Raw genomic sequence first — 21,625 nt, forward strand, 5'->3', positions numbered from 1 at the left:
CAGATAGTATTTATAGCCAAAGCCTTGAATAACATTGACTATATAGGAAATGAATATGGACAGAGAGAGATTTGAGGATTGAGTCCAGGGACATGCCCTAACAGATTTATTTTATTTATGCATACAAGAACTGGGGTGTAGGCCAGAGGTGTGGGGCAGGGGAGGGTGAGATGATTCACCAGAGATAAAGTGGGGAGTAGAACAGGCAGATTTACTGAAATACATTGCTGAGAGGAGCAGTAGGCAAAACAGGAGAGTTCTGTTGTGCCATGTGGGTTAGCTCCCTGGCTGGGGATCAAATTCATGCTGCAGTGGCTGGCGATAGCTTGATAGTGCTGAGACTTAAGCCCTTGTGCTACCAAGGAGGCCTCTACTGTCAGCAGAGTTTAATAGGAAAACTGGCTGTGTGTGGTCTCCCAGGAAAATCAAGTGAAGAGTTTCAAGGAGTGATCAACAATGTCAAATGCTGCTGAAGGGTGCATCAATTTCTGCTAAAAGATTTTAGCTGAGTTTATGCTTCCCCTGCTGTTAAATCATTTCTTGATGTTGGAGTGTGGTTGTTTCTAACAACTCCTCCTACCTCTTTGTAACCTTTAACTTCTATAGAACAGGATATTACAAAACCACGGTTTTAAAAAAGTAAATACAGAGTAATTGTAACTATATTCTGGGGAGGACGTGAGAAAATTTTCACAAGTCAGTTTTAATACATAAATTTTGTAATATGTTACTCTCCTATGAAATTAAGGGAACTGAGGTTCTTGGTAAGTGAACTCTGAAAAAGTCTAAAGTAATACAATAAAAACTAGAAAATGATGGAAAATAAAAATTCATAAACTCAATGTTTTTAAAAGGCAACTGTATCCAAAGGAAAAACCAAGCAACCAACACCATCTTCTCCCACCTTACCAAAGAAAGAACAAAAAATTTAACCCTGACAGATTGACTTCTCTTTTGGTACCTTTGGTAGTTACAAATTTGATTTCTTACATAGGGACAGAAGACATCATAGGCAAATAGTAAGAACAAATTAATTCAAAATTTAAAATACTTACCGGCAAGGACAAGGGTAATATTCAGTACAATGAATATTCCACAAAATAGGCCAACTCTAAAAGTAGTCCATGCTGGTGCAGGCTGTGGACAGAAAAACAGCATTTTGGGTATAGGGAAATTATTGAATACTTTTTTTTTTTTTTAAAGATTTATTTATTTATTTATTTATTCATTCATTCATTCATTCATTCATTCATTCATTTATTTATTTATTTATTTATTTATTTATTTATTTATTTATTTATACAAGCACTGGGTACAGTCAGAAGCACAGGAGGGTGAGAGAATTCACCAGAGCCAGAGTGGGGAACAGAATAGGCAGACTGACGAAATACACTGCTGAGGGGAGCAGAGGGCGTGGCAGGAGAGGTCTATGCGCCATGTGGGGCCCTAGCCGGTGGCCGGGGATTGAACCTGGCCGGGGATTGAACCGGTGCTGCAGAGGCTGTGGGCAGCTTCGCAGCCCAGCGCTCAACCACTGCACCACCAGGGGAGACCCTGAATACTTTAGTATATGCTATAATAAATTATTAATAAGAGTCTCAAAATTCTATCATGAGAACAATTATTTCAGGATCTGAATTTTTATAAATTTGAAAGAGAATCCTCCTTCACTATCATATAATATTAGAACAGAGTTGCCAGTTACTGAAATTCTTTTACAGAAATCTGAGTTACTAAATAAACAAGATTATAATCTTAGGCATAACGTTATATATATCTTGAGTTTTTCTTAAAGGAGAGACAAGATGCAATTTTATTCTTATAATGTATACATCTTTAGATTTTCTAAGTCAGTATTATCCAGTTGGAGTTCATATATTTGGTACTATGAGTAATAATTTAGAGACAAAAGTGAAAATAAGAACATTTATTTTCTGACAGTAGTACACACACTATTATACTGGGATAATTTAAAAAACTTTTCCCTATTATACTGTACTTTTTTATATCAGAAAATGTTTTTTTATTATTTATTTATTTAAAGACTTATTGTTATTTATTTATGCATATAAGAACTGGGTGAGAGAGAAGGACAGAGGTGCAGGGGGCGAGAGAATTCGCCAGAGACAGAGTGGAGAGCAGAACAGGCAGATCTACTGAAATACACTGCTGAAGGGAGCAGTGGACCGGCAGGAGAGGCCTATTGCATCATGTATGGGTTAGCTCCCTGGCCAGGGATCCAACTCAGGCTTCAGTGACTGCCTATAGGTTGATATTGCTGAGACTTTAACCCTTGTACCACCAGGAGGCCCAGAAAATGATTTTTAAATGAACCGTTTTCTAAAATAAATAAAAGTACCTGATATTTTAAACATAAAGGAATGAAAAACATGGATAATCTTATGTATTTAAATATTTGCTATGAATGTTATAAAAAACTTTGGCAGTCAGTGCCAAAGGTATTTTAAATGTTTTCTAAAACTCTTCAAGTGAACAAAAAGCATTGAGATTATCTCTAATACACTTATTATTTATCAGTGACAGATACCTAAATTCTTAATTTAGGACTAAATGCATCTTAAACATTTTTTGTGTTGAAAATTAAAATCTAATTTTGTCAGATCAATTCCTAAATATTTTGATTGTAAGAAGCATTGTTTTTTAAAATTTTTATTTCAATTGTTCCTGATGGATAGAAATGCAACTGATATACTGAATTTGTACTCTGCAACCCTGCTAAACTCAATGATTAGTTTTAGTATCTATTGTATAGATTCACTTGATTTTCTGCACAGGTCATCCTGTCACCAGCAAAAAGTCCCATCACATTTATGTCTTTCTCTCTAATCAGAAAAATTTTATTTCCTTTTCTTACCTTACTGCACTGGCTATAATCTCCAGTACAATGTTGTATAGGAGTGGTAAGAGTGAATATCCTTTTTTGTCCCCAGTTACAGAGAACTATTCAGTGTTTCACCATTAGTATGATATTAGTCATAAATTTTTTTGTACATCCCTTTTATTAGGATGAGGAAGCTATGTTACTGATTTCCATTGCATTGCAGTGACAGAAGATACCTGCTATGATTTAAATTCTTTTACATTTGAGACTTATTTCATTCACAGATGATAGCACTTAATAAATGCTTCTTTGGTATAATTATTCTGCAGATATTGTTTTATAAGTGTATTTTAAAAGATAACTTCTGTGTTTTGGATAAAACCTTGTAGCAGCACCCAAGCACATCAGACTCTCCCTCCCCAACATCATCAAGTAAATATCTTAATCATTTGGTAAGAGCAAGAAGAAAAAGGTGGGAGGACACTACATTCATTATGGAAGGAGAATTCATTAAGAAGTGAGATCTGGGGCCTCCCAGGTGGCGCAGTGGTTGAGCGCTGGGTTGCGAAGCTGCCCGCAGCCTCTGCAGCGCCGGTTCGATCCCCAGCTGCTCCCCAGCCACCAGAGGAGGGTCCCACATGGCGCGCAGACCTCTCCTGCAGCCCTCTGCTCCCCTCAGCAGTGTACTTCGATCCTTTTGCCTGCTCTGCTCCCCGTTCTGGCTCTGGTGAATTCTCTCACCCTCCCGCGTTTCTGACTGTACCCAGTGCATGTATAAACAAAACAAACAAACAAACAAACAAACAAACAAATAAATAAAAACATGCCTCTATTAAAAAAAAAAAGAAGTGAGATCTGGCATTGAGTTTTTTAAGACAAAAGCAGTAGTAGCAACTATTTATAAATTTTGGCTGAAACTTTTTTTGAAGTAAGGAAACTAATACATTTTACCAGCAGAACAGACTGTGTTGATTACTAATCAGGAAAAATCACCCAACTAGAAGCAAACACTCACCTGAGCAGCTCCCAAAGGTGGGACACGTAAACGCTTCATAGCCTTTTGTCTGTCACCATCTTCAAGTTCATTGGTCACCACAGCCTAGAAAGACATAATATTAAATTCTGACACAGATTTTATTAAACTTGAGTAATGTTTAAATTATTCTGAACCATAATAATGAAAAAGCAATAGGTTGATAAAGCAATAGAAAAAATGAGTAGGAATATATGTATTCAAAACTAGCAAACAATTACAAAAGGAAAACAGAAAAGAGGAATTATTTCATTAGAAATAAGATGAATGTTATTGAAAATATGTACTACATAAGTGGGATTATTGCACCTCAGTTTCAGAGATGAGCTGGTTGATTTTCTTGCACGTATAAAATGGTGCCACTTCTACATGAGCTACTCGCCAATCTGCTCCACGAGATGTTTCCAGGATCTTGTCATGCTTTTTAAGGATTTTTCGAAACCCTGTAAAATTCAGATTCTAGAGAAAGAAATGAAAGACACTATTATAATTTCCACCACCATAAAAGAAAATGAAAATTAATAAGCACTATGCATTGAACAAGCTGACTGGATGAAGAATGTTTACTGAGGGCAATGGCAACACTTTAATGAAAGCACTTACTACTAAAATGTAAGACTCTTCTTTCTTATTTCATTTATTCATTTCAAGGCAATATACAATCAGTGATACAAAGAATTCCTACACTATGAACCCTATTATTTCTATTTCAAGTAAATTAATTAAATTCCTTAACTCTGAACATTTTTACTTCCATGTTCCTATATCTAGTTGTTTTCAAAATAACTGATTTATATTATTTTGATTCTTTGATCAAAAAAGCATTTTTAGAGAAAATTTTGGCTTTATCATGCACTGAATATATCTAGTAGTTTTTTGCTTTTTGAAGGACCGGTACAGCTATGCCTTTCTCCCTACCATGGCAGCATGTGTGTACTGTAATGGAAAAAGAAAGCTTCCTTCTCTTAATTTTCATGTCCTTCCATGCATTCTCAGTTTGGAGATGGGAATGAAGTAAAGTCAGTAGAAAAGAAGAAAGGATCATGCTTACAAGCTTTTGTTGATAATGGGTAAGGAAGTCTTTTATTTAATATTTATACTATCAACATACTATACTTTTCTACATTCTCATGTTCTTGATCAACATGTAAAAAAATCAGGAAACCATGGATTTTGCAAGATTCTTTAAACAGTCTTCTAAATTTGTTGATCATGTATTGCCATCAGTAAAAGAAAGTTAAGGACTCACTCTCAATCAGGCTTTGCTTGCTAATTTCTATATAATTTCTTTTTTCTCACAAGTCAATGAATCACCTTAAATACTCCTTGGGGTCATATCCTGTGACTTGGAGACTGTTTTCAATCCATTTTTTTCTCTTTATTCTCAAAATAAATGTATTCCTACAGAATAAACAGTCTCAAGAAATGGTAACCAGATCAGAACCTTCATAGTTTGTGTTTTTTTTTCTTAATTTATTTTTGCATATAGAAGAACTGGGGTATAGGCCAGAGGTGCAGGGGGTGAGAGGATTCACCAGGACAGAGTGGGGAGCAGAACAGGCAGATTTACTGAAATACACTGCTGAGGGGAGCAGCAGGCGAGACAGGAGAGGTCTGCTGTGCCATATGTGGATTAGCTCCCTGGCTGGGGATTGCGCTCAAGCCATAGCAGTTGTATCAATGAGACTTAACCCCTAGGTCACCAGGGAGGCCCAGAACCTTCACAGTTATCAGCTACTCTTGTTTTCCAAAGTAGATTCTAATGATTACCCCAGACAAAAGCATCTGGGAAAGTTAACAAAATAAAATTTAATAAGTGTATTTCCCTGTAACATATAAGCATAATCAATGCAATGTGAAATGCTAATGCTTCATGGCATTATAGTAAAGAATACATTTTTCTGTTTCTTTTAAAAATAAATTATGAAGCTATAAGTAATTTCAAAAGAAAGGAATTTTCCATCATACACATTATATAATTTCTGTTTTTCTAAAACTATTTTCCAACTGGGTATATTTTGAATAACATATTAAATCACCAAGGAAGAAAGTAGAATTGTGAAGGGAAAGATGGAAAAACATATATTAGCTATTAGATTAGTATAGATATGAGGCTATACTTATTTATTTTAAAATTCCAGTATTTATACTGGAATGTTTTTGTTACATAAACTTTACTTTTTATGTAGGATATGACCTTGTAATGATCCTCACCATTGATTAAACATAATCATAAGAATAATTTGAGAAAGAGTGTATAAGGGCTTTCTAAAGATTAGGGAGATGTTTTGTGTACTTAAATGTTTATTATTGAACAAAAATCTGTTCTTCAGTACATTTATATATTTAACTATGTAAACAAACCTATAAAGAATTACAGATGATTAAGTGCCCTGTATCTTCTTAATTTAGCATACAGGGTAGTTCAACTTTCCAGATTGAGTTTTAAAAATATACAGTAATTTAACAGTCTAGATACTCAGTCTCCACACATTTGTGCTAACTATTTCTGTTCCTTAACAAGATCAAAAATATAGTTAACTGCATTCTGTGAATAATAAAATCAAAAGAATTCTGAATGGCGGGTTGAAAATATCTTTTGTATTATTAGTGTTAGCTGAACGAAAGTTAGCACTCTTTAACTACTTTAGTAGAAATTTTACCACAGGTTAAAAAGAATATAAAAGCTCTTATAGTCAATAGTGGCTGGATAGACGTAATATCTCTTATTTCTATTCTGCACTACCTGTCAAACCAGAGGTGCCTCTGAAAATATAAAGGAAACTATCAACATTAGATCTTCAGTCAAGGGGTACTCCTGAATATCACACAAAAAGGATTTAGAAAACTGATCTTCAAACACAGACGTCTTATTAACACTATCGTACCACCTTTGATACATGGTTGTTAGCCAACAAAAAGTTGAAACCCCAATGGGAATGTAATGAATAATGACATGATAAGGACTTTCCTTTTTTGATCAAGGTAATTGTATTTATTATAATCTATCAATTATTTAAAGGTTCCATTCTCCGGGTGAGACTCCACACCTGATAGTTCTGCAGCAGGATAAGACTGAGGTAGAACTCGCTGAAGGCCAGTTTAAGGTCTTTAATATTCCTATGTTGGACACGTTCCTCATGAGACAGGTGGAAGACTGGCTTTCTGCGTTGTCGCAGCGTAGTGACACCAGTGCTTTCTTTCTGCACATCCAGTGATGACTGAAGCTCATTCTGAAGTGTAGCAAACCTGCGTTGAGCCTCTGCAAGCTTTTCTATAAAAAACAAAGCAGAACGATCAATTAATCATGATAAAAAAGCTAGAAAAGTTCTGACTCCTGAATTTCAACTAATTATTCTAGCTTGTTTTCCTAAAAATTCTAGGGAAAAAGTATTACTTGTAATATTTAGAACTGGTGTAATATGTTCCTTTCACTCTGTCACACTTCCCTCCCTGCAAAAGCTCAACTATTACCTTTTCATTTTATAATTTAAGAGATTACTGAGATTGAGGATACACATCACATTGGAATTTGAAAAATATGTTGGTAGTTCTTGAAAGGTTAAGCAGAGTTACTTTAAAATACAGCAGTTCTACTCCTAGATATATATCCAAGAGAACTGAAAACATGTTTACACAAAATTTGTATGCATATGCAAATCTATATTCATGGCACAAATGGGAACAATCCAAATGTCCGTAAATGAATGGATAAATGAAATGTGGTATGTGTGCGCAATGGAATAGTATTCAGTCATAAAAAGGAATGAAGTACAGATTCATGCAACAACATGGATAAATTTTTAAGAAGATAAATAAATGAAAGAAGTCAGAGACAAAGTTCCACATATTATATGATTCTATTTATATGAAATACTTAGAATAGGCAAAACCTAAAGGGACAGAAAATAGATTAGTGGTTGCCAGTAACTGGGGTGGGAGGCAAGTGGGGGAGAGAAATGGGGAGTGACTGCTAATAGGTATGGGGTCTTTTTGAGGTGTTGATAATGTTCTGAAAATAGATACAGATGATGGTTGTCCAACCTTGTAAATATACTAAAGACTATTGAATTGTATACTTTAAAAGTGTCAATTCTATGATATGTGAATATCTCAATTTTTTTAAGGACGCTAGTAAGAATTTTTTTGGCTACGTAAGTTAGTTCAGAAACAGGATTAGAATTTGGGTTCTAGATTTCTAATCAGCTGCATTTCTCACTACATCTCATTACTTCTCCAAAGTCAGATGGTACATGAAATTAAGACTGGAAAGAAAAAATAACAAAAACATATTAAGTGTAACTGGATACATGTGTATTTGTGTTATACATACATTTAAAAATACAATCCTCTGTAACTTTTCTTCCATGATCACTAGTATATTGAAACCAGGCAAATTTGGGTTCAAATTCTTGCCTCATCATTAATGGGCTATGCAACTTCAGGCAAAGTTATTTTTTTTAACACTTCTATGATTCATAGATGAAATATAATACCAATAATCTTATAATGCAGTTGTACAGAGTAAATGAAGCATAGAACATGCCAATTACTACTCAGTAAATAATGATGATAATGATATACAATAATAACAACAAAGTATTATTTGTAGTAAATTCTTCCTTAAAGTTCTCCCCTTCTTTACTTGGTATACTGCTAAACAATCTTATCTTCTCCTAACCTTAAGTCTTTTTTGTGGTCTGGAAACTAGGTGAAAGATCATGACTTCTGTTGTACATACACTTATGTATGTACACCTGCATCATTAAAAGGCTGTTAGGTTGTTGTGTTGTAGGCCAGGTATGAAACAAAGATGTGTTCATTGAAATGGGCCACCTCATCAGTGGAAAGGATAATTTCCTGAAAGAGAAGGGCCAGATGGTAGCACTTAACCATCAAAATCAAGGTAAGTGCATTTACCATAGAAGGCAACAGAGCAAATCAGTATTCGGAATGTTTTCACCCATAGAGATTGTGGCTATGTTAACTGATCATGGTTATTATTCAGAATGAAATAGACAACTTACTAGCATGTTGCTTGATCAATATAACAGAAAAAATCCTTCAGACTTAATAGTCAAACGCTTGATTTTAATCACCACAATGGAGAGTAATGACCTCTTACTTAGTTTCCAGAAGTAAGCTAGTTCAGATTCCCTTTTGGGTGGTTCCAGTCAAAAATATATACAAAAGTATATACTGTACATCTTACTAAAAGTGTCCTCAAATAGCTAAAGAGCATTTATAGTGGTCACTTTAGTGATGGTGCACTAGGGAAAAGGAAATACCCAGACCTTTCAAGGATTATTAGACATTGTTTTTCCAATTTATTTTCTATTGCTATATGACAAATTACTACAGATTTACTGTTATAAACAAAATTCATTATTTAGCCCAGTTTTGCAGGTCAGAAATCCAAGCATAATATGCCTAGGTTCTCTGTGAGGTTCCATAAGACTAAACTCAAGGTATCAGCAGGGCTACTTTCTCATTGGTAGGGATGGTTACTCTTACAGCTCACTTGGTACTGGCAGAATTCAGTTCTCTGCAGTTGTAGCATTGCCATTCCTATTTTCTTATTGGCTGTAGAAGAGACAACTTTTATTTTATTATTTTTAAAAGATTTATTTATTTATACATATAAGAACCGGGGTACAGGCCAGAGTTTTTGGGAGGCTGAGAGGATTCACCAGAGACAGAGTGGGGAACAGAACAGGCAGATCGACTGAAATACACTGCTGAGGGGAGCAGCAGGCGAGTCAGGAGAGATCTGCTGCGTCATGTGGGTTACCTCCCTGGCCGGGGATCAAACTTGTGCTGTAGTGGCTGAGGTGAGCTTCATAGGTTGCGTCTTACCCCCTGGCACCACCAGGGAGGCCCCAAAGAGATAACTTTTAGATCCTAGAGTGTACCTTTCCCAGTCTCCATTCCCAGTCAGCAAAGGTGAAATGCCTCAAGTGAAATATTCTCATTCTTTGAATCTACTCTCCTTGGGAATAGCTCAATTCTGAGTAAGCAGGTTCACTTGCATAATCTCCCTTTCTTAAAGTCAACTGATTTGGGACCTTAATTTACATCTTCATAGCAGCACCCAGGTTAGTGTTTGATTGAGTAACTGGAAGAAAGTATGTGTACAACGGGGCAGTGGGGGAGGGCAGGAAAGGGGGGGGGTGTCCTGGAGGTCATTTTAGAATTATGCCCTACTATATAGCTCTGAAGCAGTCAAGGTGGAGGTTTATAGCATTCAGGTGACAAGAATGTTAGCCCAGGTTTAACTTGTAGTATACCTAATTGGTTCACAGACAGACACATATATTTTGTAATATTTACACTTTCCATTACATGGATATCAAAAATGTAAGAAGTCCCAAAAGTACAAACAAGGAAGACCTGTCATTTGCTGCTGTATGCCAGTAATAAATCAAGAAACAAATACCGCTCAAGTGGCAAACTACTTACTCATTTTACAAAGCCAATTCAATAATTCAATTATCAATTTTTATATATGCAAAATCTTTCTTGCCTAACAATCCTCAGTCCCTCTTCTCTCCTTAGGGCTTTCACGGAACTATATGTATGCACACATACAGCATAGTATATACACTTCTTTGTTTGTATGTTTGCTTTGTTTATATGACTAAACAAGTTTTCTGAGGGCAATGGTTCTATAATCTTCATAGACACATGATTAACATTTTTAATATTTTTTCTCAAATATACTTTATATGTCATAGCATTCACCCACTGTATGCTCACAGTTCGTGGATTTTTAATAAATCTGCAGAGTTGTATAACCACAGCTCATTTTAGAATATTTCCATCACCCAAGCTGACAATTCTCACTCCCACCCCCAGCCTTAGGCAACCACTGATTTGTTTTTTATCTCCATGGTTTTGACATTTCTGGACATTTTATATAAAGGAATCATACAATATGTACTTTTTCTGTATGTGTCTGGCTCTTTAACTTAGCAAATAATTTTGAGATTCATCCATTTTGTAGCATGTATCAGTTTGTTCCTTTTATTGTTGAACTATATTTCACTGTGTAAATACACCATTTCATTGTGTGAATACATTTCATTGTGTGAATAAAGCTGATGAGCAAGTGGCTTGTTTCTAGGTTTATACTATATAAATTATGCTCTATTAACATTCATATACACATTTCTGTGTATTGTCAGCTTCATCTTTGTATCATGAGAGCTTGCCTGTAGCAGGTTCACTCCATGTTTGCTGAATGAATGAATATGCAGGAAAAAGTATTCTCCAGCAATACAAGTTTCTATGTAGAAAAAGAAGAGAAATAAAAAATTTAGGAGTATTTTTCTACTTTCTTTAAACCAGTGATTCTCTTTCTTAAGGGAATGGCTATCTAAAAGAGCATATGAGAATCCCTGAGTAGGAGTAAGGAAGTATAAAGCATATGTAATTTGATAGAAAAAAAAATCACACTGAATATTACTACAGTCATGGTGTGAGATTTTCATACTGAGCAAAAGAGGGATACATTTTAAAAAGATGAGAAACACTAGTTTGGTACCAATATTCTGAATCTATTTTGCAATGATAACTCCATTTTCTAGAGTCAGAGGTCCAAAAAGTTCACACACAGGATAGCACAGAGCCTGGAAAAGTAGATATATGTGTATATAAAATATACCATGGTCTATGAATGAAAATCTACAAACACACTAATAATAAAAATGAACAGTTCTGGACAATTTCATAATTATGGTAATAGTCTATTTTGGCGATAAATTCCAATTTCTACTCAAGGCAGGAAATCAAGTGATTCTGAATGAGAACAGATTATTATTTTAGTAATATATGTTAATGCAGTAAGTTCTCATGCAAAATATATTTGATAAAAATTCCCAGTAAGTATTCAAGAACTTTCAAACCACCTCAGACGTCATAAGACTTAAATAAGATCTTTTTGAATTTCACTCAAAAGTGATACACACACACGCACAACACACACACAACACACACACATATATTATATTTAGGGGAAAAAAGGTACTTTGAGCTACAAGCTATTTTGGGAATATTAAAGTTATAAAACAGAAAATAATTTTTGATAAAATATAGTGTCTTTTGGAATAATTTACTTACTTGTCTTGGAATGTTACCATGCTGCTGATTCAACTTTTGAACCTCAGTGTTATTCAAAATACAAAGTAGTTTATAAGAAAGTTGGCCCATCACAGATGATTCATGATAGTTAGTCTTGTTATATTTCATGCAATTTTTATACTCTTTTTATATGGAATTCTTATTACTTGAAACTGTTAAACTCTCAAATATCAAAGTCAGACGTCTCCATATGTGTATTCTATTTTTCCATTTTCTCTCTAACCACCTACTCACTCTTTTTTCTTTTACAACTCCAGTATCAGCAGACAATTTACCCTTCTCACCTCTGAATACATCATGTACTCTGATGCCATTATATTTCTGGATAGGTATTTTCCCTTGCCCTGGAACACCATACTCTAAATCTCCCTACTGTTACCTGAGAAATACAACAAAACAAAACAAAATAAAACAAAACAAAACAAACACTCCTCAAAGAACATTTGGCAAATGCTTATGCATTTTCAAAGACCCAATTTAAATGTTACTTCTTCTGGAAGCTTTTCCTCAATCTCATTTTTTTTCTCCAGGTGAATTCAGTGTTTCTTTATGTCAGCTTCCATACTACTTTGTAAAACTCTAAAGTACTAAGTATCATCATTGTACATATACTTAAAAAACAGACAGAACTGGTAAACGAACATATTGGCTGTATAGTAGAATATTTTCTATTCTACTATATTTTATTCATGTTTTAAAAAAATGCTGATGACATCATGTATTTTCAGTTCCTGACTCACATGGGTTTGCAACCTACAATTTAAAAGTCTGCATTTTTGTGAAGATGCCTCCTGAAAACTATGTGACCCCTTTGAACAGTCTTAGAAAGACAGAAAATGAAAGAGGGAAAAAGAAAGTAGAACAGAAATTAAGTTGGTTTCACATGGCTTGTTTTTATTTATTTTTAAAAGATTTATTTATTTATTTATACAAGAACCAGGGTACAGGCTAGATGCGCAGGAGGGTAAGAGGATTCACCGGGACAAAGCGGGGAACAGAACAGGCAGACTGAAGAAATACACTGCTGAGGGGAGCAGAGGGTGAGACAGGTGAGGTCTGCCGCGCCATCACATGGCTTGTTTTTAATAGAAACCTACCAACCACTTCTTTTTTTAACAAAATTAAAAAGAATTTCAGGAAATTTGCAAAGTTGTCTGATCATCACCACATTCCATTTTTGAAAAATTCCACTGTAATTGTAATTTTTTCCCCAAAGATTTATTTTATTTATACATACAAGAACTGGGGTACAGGCCAGAGGTACGGGGGAGGGTGAGAGGATTCACCAGAGACAGAGTGGGGAGCAGAACAGGCAGATCCACTGAAATACACTGCTGAGGGGAGCAGCTGGTGAGACAGGAGAGGTCTTTTGTGCCATATGGATAAGCTACCTGGCCAGGGATGGAACTAGTGCTGCAGTGGCTGCTGATAGCTTCATTGTACTGAGACTTAAGTCACTGCGCCACCAGGGAGGCCCTATAATTTTAATCTTTATCTGATGTGTTAACAAGAGAACAAGACAGACTAGCTGCTTTAATTCACTTCTCTAACTGCCCTCCCATTCCCTGTCCCTTAATAGCGCTTTACTGATTTTGTTGTAATGAACTCAAGAGAATCATGACGTAGGAAGAAATCCTAAGACAATAGAATTTAAAAAAATACTGTAGACCTATGATCACCCTAATTAACTGCATATACATTTAACACAAATTTTAACACACATATAAACAAAGAACAAAACCAGTCACTAAGTCATAGTTTCAATATGTGGGTACTAGATACACATAATCACTGTACTATATTTACAATAGTATTTCAGTGAAAGAAACCCTTATATTTCATTACTCGGTGGTATACAATATACTGTGCCTCAAATAAGTATGAAGCAATCTATAGCACCTCAAATCCATAAAGAAAAACATATGGCAAGTCACTGTACAATAGGACTACAGATAACCATATAACAGTAATCCTCATTCTTTACCTCCTCCTTTTCCTCCATCCTTTTTGGTAAATAAAGGAAAAGCACATAATACTATTGTGAGTTCCTAACGTAAACTGAAGTAAAAAAATTAAGACAGTCCAGGAAAAAAAAATTATCTAGAAAACAAAGGAAAAAGCACTTAGCCATTTAAAACATTTCAACAATAAAAAAGGGCTTGCTTGTTTTAATTGTGAAATTATTAAAAACAACAGATATGCTTTTTTTTAATGTAGGCATATAAAAACACTACTTAAAAACTACTAAGTATTTTGAATGAAGAGAGAAAACAAAATGATTCAAGGAGAATGATGTTGTAACATGAAATGATTTGGATTCCTAGTGAAAAAGCCTACTTCTTTCTGGTCACCACAAAAAGGATTTCTACTACTATATTCGCCTCCAGATTAAATACCATTTTTCATGCTAAAGGAGATCTGGGAGATTTCTAGGTCAGTGATTAGTTAGCAATGTCATCACCAAAAAGGATCCCTCCTTTAAAATATTTCTTTTTCTTCAAATATTAAAAGATTTCATTTATAAGTATAAATGACCATATCTTATTAACCAAAAATATGTAACAAAAATAGTAAGCAGTAAAATGATTTACATATATCACATTTCTGGAAATATTGAAAATAGCTTCTAACTCCTCACAGTGGAACCCTAGAAGGCTGGGAACCAATTTGCTCATTTTATAAGCAAGTGCATGGAAGTCTAGAAAAATTAAATGGTAAACTTCTAAAAAAAATAAGGTTCAAAAATCCAAATGGTAACTGGTAGATAACAGAATTAATATAAAAATAAATACCCACATTTTAGTAGTATTCATTCTACATTTTGTTTGTTTGGCTTTCACAGCATTTTGTTTTGAATATTTAAAGGTTCCAATGAAGATTATACATCACTTAAAAACAGACTATTGTTAGCTGACCATTAAATGATCTGTGAGATGTAAATGAGTGGAAGGTTTATAAACTGAACACATGCCTGTATTATTTATAGTTTTTCATGTTTCCTAATGTCTCAAGATTGCAATTTACAAACAATCTGCCCTGGAGATGTCTGAATGAGAAAAAGGGTATTGTCTAGGACAAGTGCCAAGTTCTACTGCCAATCATGTTTTCATAGCATTCATCATTTCCTGACCTGGGAAAAAAGTTAGTCTGGAGTGTATCAATTTATAACTACTCTTTGATGACATCAAGAGACAGGCCCTAAAGGCCCTACTAATACACATGAATAAGGACTTCATTAAATCATCACCCTAAATTTTCAGTAGTAGACTATCCAAAATTATTTTTGAAAAGTAAGCAACTCTAAGATACTATCTATCAAAGTAAAAAAAAAAAAATGTAGATACTTGAAAGCTATTTAGTGAATCATAAATCAGCATTTAAAAAAATCAAATAGAGGGGCCTCCCTGGTGGTGCAAGGGTTAAAGTTTCAGTGTTATCAAGCTGTGGCCCACCACTATGGCTTGAGGTCAATTCCTGGCCAGGAAGCTAACCCACATGGCCCAGCAGACAGCTTCTGTCTCACCCACTGCTCCCCTCAGCAGTGTATCTCAGTAGATTAGCTTGTTCTGCTCCCCACTCTGTCTCTGGTAAGTCCTCTCACCCCCTGCACCTCTGGCCTACACTCCAGTTCTTGTATGCATAATAAACAAAAATAAATCTTAAAAAATTCTTTAGAAAATCAAAGAGAAATAACTACAGAAAACTGAATATAATACATGTAGTACAGTAGTAGTATCTTGTGTAAACAAGTAGTATTTCATTAAAATATTTTATTTAAAAATAGATGCATAATACATTCGATATACATATCTGTCATGTGTAATGTCATCATTTGTATATTTTTTACTGTTAATCATAATATAAAATATATCTATTGTTAAGAGTAATTATTTATTTTTCCTTGCAAACCAAGATACATTATCTATTCTTTATCTAAAGTATTCATTTAGGGCCTCCCTGGTGGCGCAAGGGGTTAAAACAGAACCTATGAAGCTATCTGCAGCCACTGAAGCAAGAGTTTGATCCCCGGCCAGGGAGCTACCCACATGGTGTAGCAGACCTCTCCTGTCTCCCCGCTGCTCCCCTCAGCAGTGTATTTCAGTAAATCTACTGTTCCCCACTCTGTCTCTGGTGAATCCTCTCACCCCCCACACCTCTGGCCTGTACCCCAGTTCTTGTATGCATAAATAAATAAATTTTTAAAACAAACAAAAAATATTCATTTAGAGGTAGGCTCACAGATCTTTCCCCCCAAAAAAACATAGTAAAAGAAAAATGCTAATAAATGTGACCTTAGATACTTTCCATTTACAGTGTTGGATTACATCCAACAGCTTTTTCTCAGCCTAAACACTCCTGATTGCATATGTCTTTCTCATTAGTCTCCTCTTCCTCCTTCTACATGGCTGTCCTCTCCTATCTATACTACTGGCTCCTCTTTATTCTCCTACCTTCTAGTCGTGGAAATTACCTTTATTTATTGCTGATGGCCCTTATTTTATTTGTCAAGTAGAAGGTAAAATAAGCACGATGGGGAAGATGGTGGGATTAGAGAATTCAAGAAAATGGTATAAGGTTAGAGAAGCACTTTAGAGCATAGAAAAGGACACTGATTAGGACAAACAGGCAGCTTTGAGGATACAGTTAAGAATGCAGCAATGAATTTATAGTAGTTCAAATTTGTTCTGCTATATGATTTTCTCCCAGCTGTCCTAAGCATCCTACAGGTAGGTATGAAGAAAAAGAAAAAACTGGATTTATCCACTAGGCAGAGAGTTAAAATGTCATGAAGGTTAACCCTTTGCACTCTGAACCATTTTACGATATTTTGATTTAATTTCTTGTGCCATTTCAAGATAAAACTTCAGGGAAACATGCATGTCTCAAAAAGTTGCATTGAAATAACCTCAATTCCCCATAATCACTAATAAATTGCAATGTCCCCTGAGAGGGGACATCCGACTGATATGCTAGAATTCCGATGTCCCCTGAGAGGGGACAGTGGAGTGCAAAGGGTTAAAGTACAAAAAGCACAAGGGTCAAGTGGTTAAAATAATTGATGGAAAAGGAATTTGGTATGGGGGATCAACTGAATGAGGAGTCAAGGAACTTGAGTTAAGATGGAAAAACAGATGGCAGGAGTAGGGAAGTAAACATACAAAAATCCAAATTTAAAACAATTAGACATAAACAATAGGGTTTCTAATATTTTTTTCTTAACTCCAAAGGCTTAAATATTGAGATGCTAAATATATTCCTACTTCAACTAAAGAAAATTTCTCTTAAGTATAATTTAGCATGGAAAACAAGCCCCAACTTTAAAATGTTGATCAGAAATTTAAACAACATGGTAGAATCTCTCCAAAATTGTCTCTTGCTTGTTCTACCAAAAAACTACTCACCTGAATAAAATGTGTTGATTTTGGCAAGTTCCTTTTCACAGGTTTGGAAAAATTTTTCTTCAAACTTGGCAAAATACCTCTTTACTGTGTCCTCATCTGTAACTGAAAGCAAGAAAAATATTTAAATTTAGCATCCAAAGGCCAATTGGGGAAATAAAATTTGAAGTTGCTACTTTAGTCCAAAGTGACAATAATATATGCATTTTCTGAAAAAATGAACTGTGAATTGTGTTAAGAAAAGACCAATGAAAGTCCTCTTCACAAAAACACAATCATTATATAATTGAATAAAATTATCTAAATCTCTACTATAAGAAATTTAGCAGAAGAAAAAATGAGGGTTCTAAGACTTCAAAAAAGAAAGACACTACAGTAGACCAAAGTGATGAAGGAAGATTCAAGGTGCTGGGAACTGAAGTGAGTAGGATTCAGCAAGATTGTAGATTAAATATGTCATGGAAGAAAAGACAACAAATGAAGGTGCGAATAACTAACATGTTTCTGGGAAAAAAATGTGTTGACTGTTCCAACTATATTAAACTGATATTCACTTATTTTTACTTTAGCTACACCAGGAACAGAGAAGGAGATGCAGACTGATGGTTATAAATTGACATTCCAAACCTTTAGTTGCTCAGTAGAGACAAATGAGTTGAGCCAGTAAGAGTCTGTGCAAGCGTGTGTGCTGCTAGACAAGTGACCTTCAGGATAAGGCAAATGGGAGTGGAGCGCACATGCCCATCTAGTTAGCTGATAAGGGACCCAGGTTATCAGATTTCCCAACTTTATAAAAGCAATCTTACACTAGGTATTTTTAAAATACTGTGCATTTTAAATACAATCAATACATGTCTCTGTAGGCTAGATCCATCTTGTGAGTTTTGTCATATAACAGACTGATTTATTGAATCCTGTAAGTACAAATATATGTAGCTTCAGAAACCCCCAAGCCTGAAAGGGTATGTTTCCTGTCCAAGTGAGAACGGACTAGACTCCAAAATAATCATAATATGTAACTATCTTATCTGAATCTTTAGGGCACTCTAAATTTGAAATGTCTAGAAAAAGAAAAAATTGTTTGACATTCGTAAACTTAGTGAAATCTCAGGAATCTTTAAAAAGTTCACCTGCCCAGGAACAAGATAAATGGTGTTTCCTTGAATAATATGCAACACACACACAAAAATCCATTGTATCAGAGATATGCCAAAGAAAAATAAAAGGTTCAAGTTTTTAAAGAGCATGAGCAACAAATGTAAAACAAATCAGCACTACAAGAAACCTTACTTTTACTTACATACATCTACTTTTCTATTTGTTATGCATTAGATCTTAACAGATAATGCAGGATTTTATTGATTTTACAGTAAAAAAAAAAAAGATGGCCACTTTAAGCTCCTCCTATATGCTCAGCAATTTAGGTATAGAAAAGGCTAAAACTGCCCAAGGCCAGTGAGAATTATATTTTCAAAGCATAAAGCAGGTCAAAGCCTTTTAAAAAGCTGACCAGTTAATGAAGCTCATGGTAACAGATGCTGCCCTTATAACAACACCTAGCTATAGCTGATTTAAAATAAGAGGAAAATGTTGCTCTACTTAATTATTTTTTTATTGTTAGGAAAGAAAAGTTAAAAGTCAAAAATGGGCTTTGTCCTATTTGCTTGTTTCCCCTAAGACAGAAACAGACACATAAATTAATGGAACATAAGATAAAGTCCAGAAACAAATCCAAAATATATGGGCAATTAATTTATGATAAAGTAATCAAGTAGAAAATGGAAAAAGGGCAATCTCAATAAATGGTTATAGGAAAACTAGAAAATCATGCTGAAGAATGAAACTGGACCATTATTTTACACATAAAATTAAATTCAAAATTCATTAAGCACTTGAATATAAGAACTGAAACTATAAAATTCCTAGAAGAAAACTTTGGTTATGGTGATGATATTTTAGATTTGGCACTAAAAGTAACATCAATAAAAGCAAAACTAAAACAGAGAGGACTACAAAACTTCTGAACAGCAAAGAAACCATCAGCAAAATAAAAAGGCAATCTACGAATAGAAGAAAATACATGTAAATCATAAATCTGATAAGGAGTTTATATCCAAAATATAGAGAACTCATACAATTCAACAGCAATAATAATAATAATAACAACAACGACAACAATAAAGTAAAAATGGGCAGAGGATCTGAATAGACTTTTCCAAAGAAGACATATGGATAGCCAATAGATATGCAAAAAGGTAATCAACATCATTAATTATCAGGGAAATATAAATCAAAACTACAATGAAATTTCACTTCACACATGTTAGAAAGGTTATTATAAAAAAGAAAAATTGGCAATGTGGAGAAAAGGGAACTCTTATGCACTGTTGATGGAATACAAATTGGTATAGCCACTATAGTTTCTCAAGAATTAAAAACAGACCTACCACATGATGATCCAACAATCCACTTCTGGGTATTTATCCAAAGAAAACAAAAACACTAACTTAAGAAGATATTTGTACCCTACCACAGTTTCCTCCCCCATGATCACTGCAGTATTATTCATAGCAGTCAAAAATATGGAAACAACCTAAATGCCCATCTGTGGATGAATGAATGAATGAAGATATATATAATGTAATATTCAAAAATAAAAATGAATGAAATCTTTAAAATCTTGCCATTTGTGACAATGCTGGGCCTCGATGGAATTGTGCTAAGTGAAATAAATCAAACAGAATCAATCTGAAGGGGAAAAAAAAGAAGAAAAACTGAGCTCTTGAATACGGAGAACAAACTGGTTCTGTTAACACAGGCATTGGGTGAATGTTAGGCAAAATAGGTCAAATGGTACAAACTCAGTTATAATAAAGTCCTGGGGTGAGGGTTAATGTATAGCAGGTGAATACAATTAATAATTCTGCGTTCCATATTTTTCTTACTAAAAGAGTAAATGGTAAAAGTTCTCATCACAGGAAAAAAATTTCTAACTATGCACAGATAACTATAATGTGATCATTTTGAATAGACATAAAAGTTGACTCATAATGTTGTACATCTATAATATGTTAATTATACCAATAAAAATGGACTTTATCAAAATTAATCACTTTTGTGTTTATAAGGGCACTATCAATAAAGTGAAGACAACCACAGTATGGGAGAAAATATCTACAAATCATTCATCAGATAAGGATATAAGTACCCACAATATATAAAGAACTCACTCTTGGAATTCAACAATGAAAAGACAAATAACCTAGTTGATAAATGAGCAAACGCTCTGAATAGACTTTTCTCCAAAATAGATCAACAAATGTCCAACCAGCACATGAAATATTTCAATATCACCAATCATTAGGGACACCCAAATCAAAACCATAAAGTCACCTAATACCCACGTAGGATGCTATTACAAAAAAGAAACAGTAACAAATGTTTTGCAAGGATGAGAAAAAAAATTGAAATCCTCATATACTGCTGGTAGGAATTAAAAAATGGTGCAGGAACGTGGAAAATAGTTTGACAGTTCCTCAAAAATTAAATATGGAGTTACCAATGACCTAACAATTCAACTTCTAGGCTTATACCCAAGAAAAGTTAAGACAGTCCACACAAACCTTGCAAATGAATGTTCACAGCAGCATAAAAGTGGAAATGCCATGTTTGGCATGCCAAATATGCCATGTTTTCCTTACCCATTCATCAATTGATATACTCCAATCCAATCCAAGTGTATCAATTGATGAATGGGTAAGGAAAACATGGCATATTTGTACAATAGAATATTACTCAGTCATTAAAAATGAGTGAAACACTAATATGTGCTACTAGAATCAGGCCTGAGTGAAGGACAATGACCTGACCCCTATCTTAACATTTAACCTGGAACTTTAGTTTAAGGTACTACTGTGCCACAATCCTTAGGGTCATGATAATAGACTCTTGAATGCACACATATATATTTTGTTCCATCTGAGGATGCTGTTAATATTAGTGCCACAGGAATACCTGAGGGTCATTTGAAAGTGGTAACATAGGAAGAGAGCAACTATTCCAGGAGAGACATCAATAATCTGATAACTATCCCTAGGCTGCTCTTTGCTTTTCTGGACATGAGAAAGCAGAAACCCTCACCAAGGCCTTCAGGTCCTTTCAGTCCTTCCTTTCCTTCTATATATCCTTCCTTTATTTGCCACCTGAGAAGAC

At 34.6% G+C, this 21,625-nt stretch overlaps 1 protein-coding gene across 2 annotated transcripts in view; it reads right to left on the reverse strand.

Annotated features, from left to right (window-relative positions):
- The window catches only part of XPR1 (xenotropic and polytropic retrovirus receptor 1), a gene marked incomplete at both ends in the record, with an annotated part of 187,196 nt that overhangs the window by 56,351 nt on the left and 109,220 nt on the right, over nt 1-21,625 (reverse strand). For both annotated transcript variants that reach the window (XM_084251518.1, XM_084251517.1), the window contains 5 exons: nt 1,056-1,137; nt 3,858-3,941; nt 4,185-4,334; nt 6,926-7,149; nt 17,417-17,518. In XM_084251518.1, the coding sequence (XP_084107644.1) occupies nt 1,056-1,137; nt 3,858-3,941; nt 4,185-4,334; nt 6,926-7,149; nt 17,417-17,518 (642 nt within the window). The remainder of the gene's footprint in view (nt 1-1,055; nt 1,138-3,857; nt 3,942-4,184; nt 4,335-6,925; nt 7,150-17,416; nt 17,519-21,625) is intronic.

The sequence above is a fragment of the Talpa europaea genome (assembly GCF_964194135.1).
Source record: "Talpa europaea genome assembly, chromosome: 12".
Classification (NCBI taxonomy): Eukaryota; Metazoa; Chordata; class Mammalia; order Eulipotyphla; family Talpidae; genus Talpa; species Talpa europaea.